Source organism: Symphodus melops (genome assembly GCF_947650265.1).
Source record: "Symphodus melops genome assembly, chromosome: 15".
In the NCBI taxonomy this organism is placed as follows: Eukaryota; Metazoa; Chordata; class Actinopteri; order Labriformes; family Labridae; genus Symphodus; species Symphodus melops.
Genome location: NC_136705.1, coordinates 10,228,540 through 10,244,946, shown reverse-complemented (window position 1 = coordinate 10,244,946; position 16,407 = coordinate 10,228,540). Strand labels below are relative to the sequence as shown.

General features: G+C 37.5%; 1 protein-coding gene across 4 annotated transcripts in view; it reads left to right on the top strand.

Moving 5' to 3' along the window:
• piezo1 (piezo type mechanosensitive ion channel component 1 (Er blood group)) overlaps window positions 1–12,002 on the top strand; it is a 73,777-nt gene extending 61,775 nt beyond the window's left edge. For all 4 annotated transcript variants that reach the window (XM_079363238.1, XM_079363239.1, XM_079363240.1 and 1 more), the window contains exons 38-54: window positions 1,198–1,386; window positions 1,835–2,032; window positions 2,196–2,457; window positions 2,982–3,114; window positions 3,363–3,510; window positions 3,654–3,806; window positions 4,031–4,092; window positions 5,829–5,987; window positions 6,327–6,474; window positions 7,219–7,407; window positions 7,611–7,703; window positions 8,284–8,456; window positions 8,880–9,002; window positions 9,102–9,181; window positions 9,389–9,578; window positions 10,308–10,449; window positions 10,762–12,002. In XM_079363238.1, coding sequence (XP_079219364.1) covers window positions 1,198–1,386; window positions 1,835–2,032; window positions 2,196–2,457; window positions 2,982–3,114; window positions 3,363–3,510; window positions 3,654–3,806; window positions 4,031–4,092; window positions 5,829–5,987; window positions 6,327–6,474; window positions 7,219–7,407; window positions 7,611–7,703; window positions 8,284–8,456; window positions 8,880–9,002; window positions 9,102–9,181; window positions 9,389–9,578; window positions 10,308–10,449; window positions 10,762–10,890 — 2,571 coding nt within the window. In that variant the 3' untranslated portion in view covers window positions 10,891–12,002. The remainder of the gene's footprint in view (window positions 1–1,197; window positions 1,387–1,834; window positions 2,033–2,195; window positions 2,458–2,981; window positions 3,115–3,362; window positions 3,511–3,653; window positions 3,807–4,030; window positions 4,093–5,828; window positions 5,988–6,326; window positions 6,475–7,218; window positions 7,408–7,610; window positions 7,704–8,283; window positions 8,457–8,879; window positions 9,003–9,101; window positions 9,182–9,388; window positions 9,579–10,307; window positions 10,450–10,761) is intronic.
• The last annotated feature ends 4,405 nt before the right edge of the window (window positions 12,003–16,407 follow it).

Below are 16,407 nucleotides of genomic sequence, written 5' to 3'. Positions count from 1 at the left end.
TCTTAACCACTTACCATTGCAGGGAGATGCTAATTGTTCCTACCGTTTCACTGCATGATTTATAAATACTGAGGCATTATGGCCCCCAAGTGGCAGTTTAAAACAAAATTTAACATTTATTCTATTTCTGGTACTACCAGTTTGTAATTCAACAAAGTCAAATAAACATTCATCCATATTTTTTAAAATACAGAAATCAGTTAACTTTCAGAAAATTCACAAATGATGATATCCAACTCATCTGGAATATGTACGTTCTTGTTTTGCTTTACGCGGCACAAAACCTTCACCTATAACCAGGTTTTTTCGGGATGAAACAGCAACAGTGATTGAAGTTAGCTAAAATTTGATATGAGAACCAGAGGTCCAAATTTAGCTCCACTCTGTTAACAGATGAAATTAAAGCAGGTTGAAGTAGTTTAATCTTGAGGATTATTTGATACTTTCAGCAATAGAAATAAACACAAATCTATGACCTGCTACTGAACACAAAGGTCACACAAATGGGCAGCAATGATCAGGATGTTACACATAAGGTTTAGCATTGACTGTTTATTTATACCCAAAACATACCACTTGATAAAGACAGAGATTTTTTTTTTTTCATTTCATGGTAAATATGATCGTCCAACATGCTCTAAATTTCAGGTTGTTGGGTTTTTTTTTTTAGTTGTACTTTGGGCCTTTTGTCTTGTTTTGGATAGGACAGCTGAAGATAGACAGAAAAGGTTAGAAGGAGAGACGGGTGATATGCAGAAAATGGTCGAGGTCAAAGACAATATCCTGTAATACATGGGGTGTCCGACATAACTGCTAGGCTATGCAATGCAAAACTTTCCAAGAGTTGGATATGAAAAGATGAAAAATCTGAGTAGGTTGCTTTGAAACATGGCAAATGAAACATTACAATGATAAATTTATATTATGTATTATTCTAATCTAAGTATAACATGGAGGCTTGATTAAAGCACTTTGAATTAAAACCTCGTCTGCTCAGACTAATGATTTCATTATGTCTTCTACATATTTAATTATACAGTATGTTGTCATCTCTATCATCAGAGATACAACTTTAAAAATTCTGACCTTTGTAATTGTTGACTGATTTAATAGGACATAGGTTGTGAAATGTTGTCTTATCTCTTTTCTTTTCCAATCTGACTCTCGGCACTGCCGGGCTGTTCTGCTTCTTTCCAGGTGATGGTGGTTGTGAAATACCTTTTCCAATTTGGATTCTTTCCTTGGAACAGTGTGTATGAGATCACCCTAAATGAGGACAAACCTTTCTTCCCTCCTCGCATCCTGGGACTTGAGAAAACGGACAACTACATCAAATATGATCTTCTTCAGCTGCTGGCTCTATTCTTTCACAGATCTCTACTCATGGTCAGTTTACAGATGTTAACACTCAACACAACAACAAGCACACACAGTTATGGTACAGGATGAAAGTAACAAACCTAACAACATTCTAAATATTATTTATAATGACCTAAAAATTCATTCATTAATGCAACACAATTAAATGCTAAAGGAAAATATTTGACAATACATAGATTTAGTCTTTCATTACTAAGAAGTTTAAAGGGTGATACTTCAAACTGATAGACTTGCGAATGCATGTAGTTCATGAAAAATATAATCCTGCATTTTAATTAGTATACAGATCAGTATTGCAGGATAAAACCATAAGTTCAATTTATACAATGCATAAAGGTAATTCTGATTCAGTACATCAATAGAATGTAATTCCACTGATGCTTAAGCCTCACACTCTTTTTCATGTATTGTGTATGTTTGTGCGTGTGTTTGTTTATGTGGCGGGGGGTCACAGCGTTACGGCCTGTGGGACCATGAGGGCCCCTTAGCAGAGCAAAATTCCCAAGAAGAAAGTCTTAACGAAGAAGATAAAAATAAACAAGAAGACGAAAGGAAGAAGGGTGAAGGACAAGAGAAAGAAGTGAAAGGCAGCATTAGCTCAGCAGTCAGCCTAGATTACCTGGAAAATACTAAACCTGATCAACACGAAAAGGTAGGTGAAGATTGCTTTTAGTCACTTAACCATCAATTGCAGCTTTAAAAAGTGTTATCTTATCCATTTACCTTAGTAACACATAATAGATTATCATATTTTATATATTACATGATATTATAATCCACTTTCATTTTTTTTTAATCCATTGTTGATGATGTAGGACATTGTGGACTATGTTAAATCAAGAACCAGTTCTCCGGCCCCTACCCCACAACAACCTGTAGCTGAACCAGCACCCACTGATTCAAAAGATGAACAGGAAAATTTGTCTGGGCTGAGAGACATATTTACGTTTCCAAGCAGGCCTTGGGAGAATAAGATGGATGAAGGCAATGAACAGCTTTTGGAGGAAGACCCCCCCAAAAAAAGGAGTGTTCGCTTACGCAAGAAAATTAAACAGCCCAAAACAGAGCAGAGCAAAGGTTTGTGGCTTATTTAGTATCTGCAGTGAATTAGCAGAAGTACATTTCATAAAATGATGGTTGCCTTTTGTTTAGATTTAGCACATTCTCAGACCTGTAAAAAAAACAAGTTTCACTTAATCACTGGTTCGAAGGTCTGTGAGATTAATTGGTCCAGCAGGTCTAAGACATGACGGTAAACATGATTATAAATCAGTTGGAGAACTGGAAATAAAGTTGCAAATGTGTAATTTAAGGCTTTAATTAAGGTCAACCTATGTTTTAGACAGAAAATAGGAACTTGAGCAGTCTGAAATATCACTAAACTTTAAAGAAAAATTAGAGAAATGTGTTTAGAAAAATAAAAAGTACACATAACATTGGTGTAATAAAACATTTGTATCATTATATCTTCTTTATGTCTGTGCAGATGTGTGATTTGGATCAAAAAACTGATTTAATATGTGCAAGCACCTGCTGCTGCATTTCTATGTGCTGCAGTTTCTTTTTCCAACTCTCTTTTGTTGTGGGGCTGTCTGTTGCAGTGGAACCCACAGCTGATTCTGATGTACCCAGTGTAAAGCTTGTGAAGAAGAAGCACAAAAGCAAGAAGACAGAGGCAGCCAGTCAGAGACTGTTGGCTATAGGACAAAAGATAAAATATGTCGTTATGTGTGGGTAAGTTAGGTACTGTATAGAAGGCACTGTACAATATTACCAAATGCAGAGTGTCCCACTAAGAATTAAGCAATAAATACTTAAGTAAACTCACTTAATGTTTCTTGAAGAAAATTATGCTTCCAAATCATTTGAATGTATTCCAAAGGTAATAAAACAGTACAACATGCAGCTGATTAAAACAATAATGTTAACCATTTTTTGTATTAACAATTGGGTTAAATACTTGCCTATTTTCCTCTCTGCAGTATTCAGAGTGTTTATGGGCCAGTTCGGCGTTTCTTCAGGGGTATTCTCCATCCTGAATATCGGGCTGCCACGGACGTCTATGCGCTCATGTTTTTGACCGATGTCATCGACTTCATAATCATTGTGTTTGGTTTTTGGGCATTTGGGGTAAGAAACTGACAAATGGATGGATGGGAGGATTTATGCAAGTTGTCATTTCTTAATCAATAATAATTTATTACACATAAACATGAATGAAAAACATGAGTTGATTTAAGAAATGTTATCTCCATTTTATCTCCCTTCCCCAGAAACACAGTGCAGCAGCTGATATAGCCTCCACCCTGTCCGAGGACCAGGTTCCTGAGGCCTTCTTGGTTATGCTGCTTATCCAGTTTAGCACAATGATCATTGACAGAGCTTTGTACCTGCGCAAGGCTGTCTTGGGAAAACTCATCTTCCAGGTTGAGTTTTATGTCATTTGAATCAAATAGCCTTCCCTTTTATGGTTTCGCTTTTTTAATTTAGACCAGAGGTTCAGTACTGTCGATCTCTCTTAGTAGTTTTTTTTCTTCACCATCACATATCCTATCAGACACCAAGGAGAGAATTGAAATGCCTGTTTTAAGTGTTCTTCAAATTTAATTTGTAAAACTTTATTTATTCAACGTTTATTCCTTTCCTCTAGGTGACTCTTGTCTTTGGGATCCACCTCTGGATGTTCTTCATCCTGCCTGCTGTCACTGAAAGGTTAAGTAAAACTAACTCATATTATAATTTTATTATAACCTGCTCAAAAAAATAAAGGGAACACTAAAATAACACATCCTAGATCTGAACGAGGGAAGTACATGTATTAAATACTTTGTTCTTTACATAATTAAATGTGCGGACAACAAAATCACACAAAAATGATCAATGGAAATCAAATTTATAAACCAACCACACTACAGGCAGATCCAACTTTTATGTAAAACAAGTAAAACATTAGGCTCAGTAGTGTGTATGGCCTCCACATGCCTGTATGACCCCCCTACAACACCTGGTCATGCCCCTGATGAGGTGGCGGATGGTCTCCTGAGGGATCTCCTCCCAGACCTGAACTAAAGCATCTGCCAACTCCTGGACAGTCTGTGGTGCATTGTGGCATTGGTGGATGGAGCGAGACACGATGTCCCAGATGTGCTCAATTGGATTCAGGTGGGAAAAGGGTGAGCCAGTCCATAGCATCAATGCCTTCATCTTGCAGGAACTGCTGACACACTCCAGCCACATGTGGTCTTGCATTGTCTTGCATTAGGAGGAACCCAGGGCCAACAGCACCAGCATATGGTCTCACAAGGGTCAAAGGGTCTCATCTCGGTAATGGCAGTCAGGCTACCTCTAGCGAACACATGGAGGACTGTGCAGCCCCCCAAAGAAATGCCATTCCACACCATTACTGACCCACCCACAAACCGGTCATTCTGGAGGATGTTGCATGCAGCATAACGTTCTCCACGGCGTCTCCAGTCACATCTGTCGCATATGCTCAGTGTGAACCGGCTTTCATCTGTGAACAGCACAGGGAATGGCCAATTTGCGAGTCTTGGTGTTCTCTGGCAAATGCCAAATGTCTTGCATGGTTTTGGGCTGTAAGCACAACACCCACCTGTGGACGTCGGGCCCTCATACCACCCTCATGGAGTCTTTCTGGGACCGTTTGAGCAGAGACATGCACATTTGTGGCCTGCTTTTTGCAGGGCTCTGGCAGTGCTCCTCCTGTTCCTCCTTGCACAATGGCAGAGGTAGCGGTCCTGCTGCTGGGTTGTTGCCCTCCTACGGCCTCCCCCACGTCTCCTGATGTACTGGCCTGATGCTCTGGACACTACACTGACAGACACAGCAAACCTTCCTGCCACAGCTCGCATTGATGTACCATCCTGGATGAGCTGCACAACCTGAGCCACTTGTGTCGGTTGTAGACTCTGTCTCATACTACCACGAGAGTGAAAGCACCGCTACCATTCAAAAGTGACCAAAACATCAGCCAGAAAGCATCGGAACTGAGAAGTGGTCTGGGGTTACCACCTGCAGAACCACACCTTTATTGGGGGTTTCTTGCTAATTGCCTATAAATTCCACTTGTTGTCTATTCCATTTGCACAACAGCATGTGAAATTGATTGCCAATAAGTGTTGCTTCCTAAGTGGACAGTTTGACTTCACAGAAGTGTGATTGTTTTGGAATTACATTGTGTTGTTTGAGTGTTCCCTTTATTATTATATATTATTATTTTGAGCAGTGTAGTTCCAATGGTGGTGTTAGGAATTATTGGAAAGCCTCGGAAGTCAATAACAGTGACTTATGATTAAGGCATTGGCATTATATCAGAGTAAAACTTCATCTATCTGCTTGTAAGACTTCATATTTTATGAATTGACTTTAATTAGGAAATTTCTGCAAATTACATTTAGCTTTAATCACTCTTCTATCTTGTCCTCTAGGAAGTTCAATCAGAACTTTGTGGCCCAGCTCTGGTACTTTGTCAAGTGCATTTATTTTGGCCTGTCCGCTTATCAGATCCGCTGTGGATACCCAACTCGTATCCTTGGCAACTTCCTCACTAAGAAATACAACCACCTCAACCTGTTTCTCTTCCAAGGGTATGGAGACAAATCAAGTTGACAGCTGTGTAGTCTCTGTAGGAAAATAAACATTTAATACACATGTTCCAAGAATCAATTATGTTTTTCAGTTTGAATTTTAATTACATTTTTTCTTGTTTGTTAATATAAAAAAAATATGAGATCCAGTGTAATGTTTTTGTGTCTATATAGACAGAGATTGTGGACCTCTGTCACTACTGAAGAGAAAAATATCAGTATATCGTATTTTGATATCTGGAGCACTAGCCAAAATTAATTTCTACATTTGGTATAATAAAGTTCCATTCATCTTGATTTAGTGGTAAAGGTATGTATGACGCTTGTGTGTGGGTGTAGGTTTCGTCTGGTGCCATTCCTAGTGGAGCTGCGAGCAGTGATGGACTGGGTTTGGACTGACACCACTCTCTCTCTGTCAAACTGGATGTGTGTTGAGGACATTTATGCCAACACATTCATTATTAAATGCAGTCGTGAGACAGAGAAGGTATGCAATGCAAAGTACAGTATAGTGACATGACAGCAGTCTACACGTGACCTGATTTATACTTTTTATTTATTGAATTAATGTTTGATTATAGAGTGACGAGTATGAAACGTGTAAACTGATGTCAGACACACACTACAGAGTTTATTGGGCCTTGAGCAGTACTTAAAAATGAACAAATACAAAAACTACTGCACAAAAATCAACAAAACAGATAACAATATAGGATACAACCTTTCAGAAAGCATTGGATCATACAGTAGATGCATACATTTCTGAGCCCTGTTTAGTGATAACAGGGCTCAAATTGTTTTTGCTCAAGAATTGTAAGTGCTGCTTGTGATCAGAAGGTTACACTATATCTTAAATATGACAAAATCAGATAGCAGTATTTGCACCATGAATTGGTGGACAGTGTTTAGGAAACCTAAATATGTACAAGTTTTCTTTTGCAGTCCGACGTCACCATTTTCACTTACCCTAATACAAGTCCAATATAATTAACTTCTTGAAACTGTTTAATACATTGCCCATTGATCTTTAGATTTAACTTCCAGACTTTTAATGAGGACCAGGAAAAAAAAGAAAATGGACATGGGTTTCATAATTTTTAGGGATATATGAGTGGTCCTACCAGATGCATATAGTTAATATTATTGGTATCTTATAGCTGTTTTATAGCTAAGTTTGTATTTCACAATGATTGTAAGATATAGTGTATATCGTTGTTATTTCTGCCAACAGAAATACCCACAGCCTAAGGGCCAGAAGAAGAAAAAGATTGTGAAATATGGCATGGGTGGACTCATCATCTTCTTCTTGATCTGCATAATATGGTTTCCACTTCTCTTCATTTCATTGGTCAGATCAGTGGTGGGTGTGGTCAACCACCCCATCGATGTCACAGTAACTGTAAAACTAGGAGGATATGAGGTAAACAATACCTTTAAATTGAGAAAAATACACCTTTAAAAGTAATGCACTTTACTAAACTACAGATATGACATAATGGAATAACAATACAATTTATTTACAAAATATACTTTTGTAAATAAAGTGTACAAACACAAATGACACTGCATGACAAAGTTTATAAAATCTATGTATCCCAATTGTGTATTTGTGTCTTTGTTTAGCCTCTGTTTACCATGAGTGTGCAGCAACAATCTATCCAGCCCTATACAAAGGCTGAATATGACCAACTTACCAAAAAGTTTGGAGATAATGCGGTATGTATTGGCTCCAGTTTCATATATGTTAAAATGTATTTCTGCTTGCTCTATTTCCTGTTTTTAAAGCACAATCAATAGCCTGGCCAGCCATTTAGAGCCTCAAATAATGAAGGTTTAAACAATTCTAGTGTCCTTTTAGATCATTTTCACACAGTATGCCTGAGAAGCGTTTTAAATATGAAACAAGGCAACTCTAACATGACTAAAACGTATCATTACGTGGCCTCTACCTTCTTAAAATAGCTCAAATGTAGGTTTGTTTAATAGCCAGAGGAGTGCGTTTTACCATATCCATGCCAGCTTGAGTGGCTTTGCAAAGAGAAGGTTTTTAGGGTAACACACTTTCCTTCTAACCCTTTCTTTTTTTAAATAATCGCTTAACAATAATGAAGTGCATTTTAGAGAAGTATATACTTACATGACTGATTCTAAGTTATTCTTAGTCATTTATTTGTTAATTCACTTATTAATAGCATCACTATCTTTTATTGTATTGTATTTGTTTTCCATTTGCTGGTATTTATTGTGATAAGTGGCAGTACTACTTTCTTTCTTTCTTTTTTTAACTTGTATCTAGGTAGCCATGCAGTTCATCACTCTCTACAGTTATGAGGACATTGTGACAGCCATGATTGAAGGCAGTTCAGGATCAGTATGGAGAATAAGCCCCCCCAGCAGACATGAAGTTATTAAAGAACTTCTTGAAAGTCCTGTGGACCTTACATTACGTCTGGCCTGGAATTTCCAGAGGTAAAACCCTTGTTCTATCTCAAAAAATGGAATAATACACGTTGTTTATGATTATAACCAAAGTATTCAAGTAATTTTCAGCTCGTAAAAGCAAGCTAAATGTGGCAGAACATGAGTTTTATATGGCGTGTGCAAATGGAGTTCAACTCATGTGGGAGGGATTACTCATGTAAAATCCCCCTGCTGCTGCAGAGCAAAGAAGAAGAAAAAATGGGCCAACATGCTAAATTTATGAAATTAGAGTATTAGAGCATGTTATGTATGATGCAAGTAATTATATGAATAGCTTGCAGCCTTTACATTTGTGTGTATTATACAGTTCTGGCCATTTTTTACTGAATAAATATGATTCATCATTTATTATTTTTATATCTCAGATTGTATCTCTACTTCTTTCACTTTAAATGTTCCTACCCATGACAGGGACCTGGGTAAAGGAGGAACAGTGGAACATACCTTTGACAAGCACTCTATAGACTTGGAACCTGGGAACCCAGTCAGAGCAGATCTGGCCTCGCTACTTGTCGGCAATCGCTCACAGCCTGTGTAAGTTTATCCTCTGAACAGATTTGAATATTAAAACCTGTGCTTTGTATTTTATTCAGTACCTTTAACTGTATCTTATTGATAATGTCTCTTTCCCAGGCATGTTCCTAATATGTTTCCCAACTACATCCGAGCCCCTAATGGAGCTGAGGCCAAACCAGTTAGTCAGCTGCATAAAGGTCAGAGTTTATTGATATAACTTTTTCATTGAATAAACAATTTAAACGGGCCAACCATGTCTAGAAATAGACTGGAGGCGGGGAAGGAAGGGTCCAGTCCTTGAAGTGTATTTGAAGTGTATATCATTTCATTCTTTCAGTAGAGTGCCCAAAAGCCTTGTTTAATTAATGCTTCATTTTAAACACAATTGATTGGTTATTTTGTAGGTAATGAAGATGGTTTCCTGAATATAACTCTTTCTCTGATGAGTGACAAGTCACTGAACAGCAGCGGAAACCAGGAGTGGTGGGACATTGCCATCCCAGGCTGTGTCACCTCCTCATGTGGTGTTCTACCCATGATCATATTCAACGACAAAGTTAGTCCACCCAGCCTGGGCTTTTTGGCTGGATATGGGTAATGTCTACACACTTACAAACAGTATGAGTATGGGTTAAATAAGCATAATTAATATTAAAGGAAATGTGTTACGTGCAGTTTTAAAAAAGGAGGTAACAAAAGGTTGCTCAGCTTTTCTAGTTAAGATGTGCCATGTTTTATAATCCCAGGCATTTAAGGCATTGTAAACAAATAAAAATAAATCAAGTTTGTTTAACTCAAAGAAAGTCAGCTGTAAAATTAAGAATTAATTATAGCCTCATATGGAGTCGTGATAAGCTGACAAGGACAAAAGCTGAAGTTTTTACACAGGTTGGAGCTGGTAAAGATATTGAGATACATAAGCAGAAAAAGAAGCTTATCTTACCAGGGCAGCTGTGGCTCAGAAGTGAAGTGGTTCAGAAGATTGAAGGTTTTTTCCCAGTCTACATATAAAAGTCATGTTGCGCAAGAAAGCAGCATTTGGATGTTTGAATCAGTATTTACTGTCTATGGTTTGAGAGGGTTTAGTGCTTGTGGACAGATGGATTGGATTGTTGTAGAGATCCATGACTCAATTTGTATGTTCCCCAATTTGTCATGATTAGGATTTCATTTTTGAACCTTTTTATAAGTAGATTATACATTCCACCCATAATATTGTTCATGTTACTAAAATAATGAAATTGTACTTTTGTGTTACTTGTACTTGACACATTACCTGATGTTTTTTTCACCCATCTTAACTTTCCTAATGTCTTCTTATAGGATCATGGGTCTTTACGTGTCTGTGGTTTTAGTAATTGGAAAGTTTGTGCGTGGCTTCTTTAGTGAGATCTCTCACTCCATCATGTTTGAAGAATTACCATGTGTGGATCGCATCCTGAAGCTCTGCACAGACATCTTCCTGGTGAGTGTGTAATGGGCGCATACTAGTCAACACACCAAAACAGATATTTACTGTTATGATAATAAGCTGTTCCTGATAATAGATATTGAATACTACATTTATGTGTTTTTGATGTGATATCATCACACTGTAGTGTCTGAAAAAAGGTGAATGAACATTTACATATTATGTTGGAAAAACACAGTCTGCTGTCCCCATGTTCAATCAATCAATTATTATTTGTATAGAGCCAAAGTTATCTCAAGACAATTTACAAAAAAGCACAAAAATTGCTAAAATACTTTTTTTTAAAACTACATTATCTGTTTTCAGGTGCGAGAGACAGGAGAACTGGAGCTGGAAGAGGAACTTTACTCCAAATTGATCTTCCTCTATAGATCTCCAGAAACCATGATTAAATGGACAAGGGACATCCATAGCCGAGATCAAGACAGATACTAACTGTCTGAAAAAATATTGTTTTGTTGATTGATGAAGTACCCTGCAAAGATATCCAGGAGAAAGCACAAGGACAAATTCTTCACAACAACAGACATTGACTAACAGCAATGGAAGCACATTAAATGTGCCTCTGCTAATGTTTGAAACATTTCCTGTTGCTGGACACCTGTTGCTGGGCTGTTGCTGCATGTTCACAGCTGCATTAGCACCTTACACTAAAGACTATTGAGAATGGATTTTCAGTCTCCCTGGCCAGACTGCAGCCAGATATCTGTCTTGAAGGATGTCATGGACGACAAAATCAGCAGTCAAAGTGATATGTAGCTGTTAATGGACACAAGGCTGCGGTCAAAAAACTAGAGGCACTTTTTTATCCCATGCCAGAAATGTTTAACTTATTCTAGGTAGAACTGTCTTCAATCATAGTCTCAGTATACTGATAGATTTTTTTTAAATACCATCCTGTCAGTTAAAAATTGAAGTGGTTTTACAATAACTCATACGTGGAAAACAGACAAGTATGCATCTCCTTTGTTCTTTTGATTTTACAACATGAATCATGGTGTAAAAAATGGTTTTGATGTAGGAGACTATTTGTTCTTTAATTTACTTAATCAGTTGTTTCTTTTTAATTTTGGAACACAAGAAGACAAATTACTTTAAAGGTTTCTAGAGTACTGACATCCTTCTGGTTATAATGTACATACAAAAACATCAACACAATGTCACAACTGAAACGGAAACATCAAGTTGCTACTTTAGTCATAGTTTCTGTCACTCTCAGAAAAAAATATTTTTTGAACATGTCCAGATAAAATGTTGTGATGGAAAAAAGGCCACAAAAATGGTTCAAATGCTGGTTCTGTATCTGTATAATGAATCCGTGCATCGAGGGGCCTGGTCCAAGGCTACTCCACAAATATACACTGGTTATAAAGTGAACATTGATCAAATAATTCAAGACTTGGCTTGAACTCTTAAACTGCTCTGGCTTTCCCTTGAGCCTCTGTCTGAGAATGAATTTATTTTCTTATTTTTATTTTCCTGTCAAGGCCTGTTTTTAGTTCTCAGCAGGACTGCTTTAAATTAAGAAATAAAAAATATTCAAGTAATTACATGAATATTGTGATCTTTTTATTAAAAATGTGTGCTCTGTTGCTAAGTGTGTCTGGTTTGACACGCTGCCTATGTAGCAAAGAACAATTTCTGATAGGTATGAGGTCAAATCTTAGTAAGGTTGGCTATTCCTCTCTTTTGGCTATACCTCTCTTTGCTAGAATACTAGGATTCCATAATCATTACAGTAATAGATTTAACAACAGTTTATTTAGAGAACACATCTTCTTACACCAACAGGGGCTTTGGTAGCCTTGCAACCAATGCTGATCTACTACTTTAAGGACTGGAACAACTATAGATAGATAGATTAGATAGATACTTTATTGATCCCAAGGGAAATTCAGGATAGCTAACCCTATAGCAGTTCTATATTACGGTAGATTAAAAAATATTTCATACATATATATTTCATATATATATTCTACTATTCTGAGAACTAATTTTTACAATTAACTGCACATTTGGTTTTTAGAACAAAATTAATGTTTTCTTGGAGGAAGAGTAACATCCCATGAACATGATGAAACTGTCATCTGAATCTGTCGTCCTTTTTAAATTCAAAGAAAAAAGACAAAAACATGCATGAAAAAGTGAAAAAGACTTGAATCACTGTCTATATTGCAGATATCAGACTGTTAAACCCTCATTATTCTCACTTAATTCACTCACAAAATGCACTCCCATTGTTGTCATTCCATTTTATTTATATGATTCAGAATGACCAAAACTCAACTGGTCATTCTGGTCACTCAAACTGGTCCATAGGCTGAGGGGTTCTTTTGGGCCTACTCTTGCATTCCTTAACTATTTTTTATGCAGTCCTTCACTGTATTTTGTGTTCCCTTACAAAACTATCCTCTTTCTCCATTACCTTCAGAGCAAGATATCTGTTTTTGCCCAGCTGCTCCTTGTGCTGTGCACACTTATGGCTCAGGCCATTGGTTGAATTTTGAACTTCTTTCCTAATTATGTATTATGTTATTGATTGATTTATTCATTTATCTGTTAATCTGTTTGAATTAAGCTGTGGACAGAACCAACCAAAGACATGTTTTAAACTGTAACAAAAAAACAGGTTCATAAGTTTATCCACAGGGTTGGTAACATCACTGGGTACAAATAAGAGAACTCAAAAAGGGCCTGAATCTTTCTGACGTGAAGATGGGGTGGGGTTCACTATCTGGAATTGACTAGGCTGTCAGATAGTGCATCACATAAAGATTACTGTTTTTAACATTAACTTGCAAAGAATCTGGGGATTGCATTGTCAAAAATATGTAATATAATTAAAAAGTTCAGAGAATCTAAATAAGTGTTTGTATGGGGACAAGGCCAAAACCAATATTAACTGGTTGTGTTTCTTAAGCCCCGTTTCCACACAGCAGTCCGGTACGGATCAGTACAGTTTGGGACGGTTTGGTTCAATTAAGCCTGATCCCGTTTGCGTTTCCACAGCCACTCATGCCAGATGACGATAATGTAAATAGCGTCATACGATAGCAACTAACCGGTAACAGCTAGCCGCTAACTAATAAATTCAACAAAGGAGAAAAACGCTACACAAACAAAACCAACGCTGGAAGACATCCAGCAGTTCATCCACTTCATTGGTATGTGACTCTTTATTACAAGAACTCAATCTCTGAAAACTTTTTCCGTTTTTTTGCATTGACTCAGTTCCTCTTGCTGGCGTCTCCACCTTCTCACCATCGATTCATTTATGCCAAGACGACGTGCAGCAGCTCGATTTCCTTCTTCAACCGCCAGACTGATCGTCTTTAACTTAAAAGCCGCATCATATGCTTTTCTTCGAGTATTTTCCATGTCGATGAGGGTGAATACAAATGACTGATTTACCGTACAACATGCAAAGAGGAAACAGGATATGAACCAGTAATGAAAATGCAGCCGCCTTTTTCTGGGTCCAGGCTAATTTAAAAGGCAATGAGGCGGAGAGGGTCCGGAAATTTAATGAGTCAAAATTTGAGGAGGACAGGGTGCATCTGGCTTGTTATCAGTGCATAGTTAAAAAGACGCATCCGTGATGGTAAGGGGGTACATTAGTGCACAAGGCAAAATAATTGCTGAAGGTTTTGGAAAAACAAATGCTTCAAAATTGATACCATATTTTTAGGGAAGGTCTTGCTTATTTCTGCCAGACACTACTATTACAGCATGACAATGTCCTGATGATAAATTAGCCTTCCTGCAGTCCTGACTTTTCAAGCTTTATTTTACGTTTTTTAGGTACCAATGGTAAAACATTCTACTATAGGTTACAGTTATAGCTCAGTTCCCAAAACTCTTTCAAAGAATTGTTGATAGAAAAGGGGTGTACTGGTGTGATAATCATGACATGTAATCTACATCAGTAAATGTTGGTCTTGAGATTCAATCAGAGCAATCTTTTGTTTTGGCTGGCAGAAATACACTATATTCCTGTGAATTCCTACAAGTCAAATGCACATCACATCACTAAAATACAGATAAACCTCATAATCCAGCCCTTAACCAGGACATGTAAAGAACAGAAAAGAAAAACATACTAAAACAGGACCCTCAGAATTCTGAGATTGAAGTTCTCCAAAAATGGCAGAACTTAATTATTTTTGTGGCTCCAATCCTCTTACAAAAATACTGAAAATGAAGATGTTTTGTGCTTATTAGTACAGAGCCCCCATGAAGTCCCAAATAAATTCAGTTGGGAGAAAGTAACCTATGCTACCAAGAATGACACTAGAAAGAAGCAAGAGGTTGGCTGGTATATCAAAGCTAAACAGTCTGTGACTGTGGTTAATACTCAGCTGCTCATGAGTTTGTTACAGTAGCCTAATTGACACAAAATGAAATTTTATTTGCGATGCTAGCTGGTCAGAGATGTTTTAGGAGCTGTCGTATCTCAGTCTGTCGTGACTTTGGTAGAGAATCGGAGGGTCACTGGTTTAGTCCTGGTGCATAACAAACAATGTAATGTAGTAATGTACCCAAGTAATGTAGTGTCCATGAGCAAGGCACCAAACCCCCAACAGCTCTGGCTTGTTATTGATCTGTATCAGACAGCAATACAAACCCAACAGTGACTCAGAGTAAACATGGCTCTTGTTATGCAAACCTTTAATCCTGACAACAAATTAAACAGTTGAGTTTGATTTAAAATAAATCACGCCACCAACAACAGAACAGTGTTGTAAATGCACTATTGCCCAATGGGAATTTTACACAGGGATAATTAAGTAGATCTCATCTCATCTCAACAAGCTAAGGAGACCCAAACCACTTTTTTCTTTTTTTTTTAAATCAGACTGTAAACATGTTTATTTAAGTTGTAAATTTGGGCATTTTAATATGGGGCTTAATCATGTTCGACTTGCTTTTGGAGCTAGTCCCAAGCAGCCATTAAGAAACTTTAGTTTTTGGCACATTAAAGTCAGCCAGGAAGACTACCTACTGGTTTTAATATCAAGCCATAGACTGGTATAGTAATGATGTATTTTTGTAGGCCAACCCGAAGAAATGACGCCAGTGGTTCTTACAAAAATTCGCCTATGGGATTTTTGCATTGAATTTTGGATCATTGCAGAAAATAAGCTCTGTGTCAAACACACGTTTCTGATGCGTTAATGCTGTGGTGTCCAAACTTTTTTTCTCGGGGGCCAAAATTGTCGCGTTAGAATCGCTCACGGGCCACAGGGTTTTTTTGTTTGTTTTTTTTAAATATTGGAAGGAACTTTTTGTATTTTGACCTCTTCAAAAAATTATGTAAATACACAATAACTAATGTTGTGGAATTTTCCCCATTACTAAAGAGTGAAAATAAAGAGTGAGAAGATCTATTCAAAAAGGAACAGCAAGATCGATCTGGTCTCAATGAACATTTATTCGAAGGCAAGATAAGCGTTCGAAGACCCCTCTCTCACACGGTGAGGAGAGAAAGAGGCCCAGAGAAAAGGCAAACATGAAAACTTATACATTTCCATCACATTACACAGATCACTCCCCCATCACGCCATATAGAGCCACTGCCCACCTGGCAGGGCACAATCTATCCCCTAATGTGAGAAAAGAGACTACATGACTATTTACCATCTCCCAAGGCTGAGAAGGAGATGGAGTCCAGTGAGAAAGAGCCTTGGTGACTCTTCCCACATGTACAGAGTGTGAGAAACAGAATAGAGGGAACGAAATGATGGGAAACAAAACACCCAATATGCTGTGCATGTAGTATTCTAAGACATTTCAGATACATTTTATATGACAGATTCTATGAGACCTTCGTACAACGCATATAGTACACATGGAGTAAAATTTTCCATAACACTAATTGCAGTGGGAAACTGTTGTGTTCTAATAATAAAAAATGATCTTATTTCAGGCGTCTAACCCATAGACTGTCCCAAT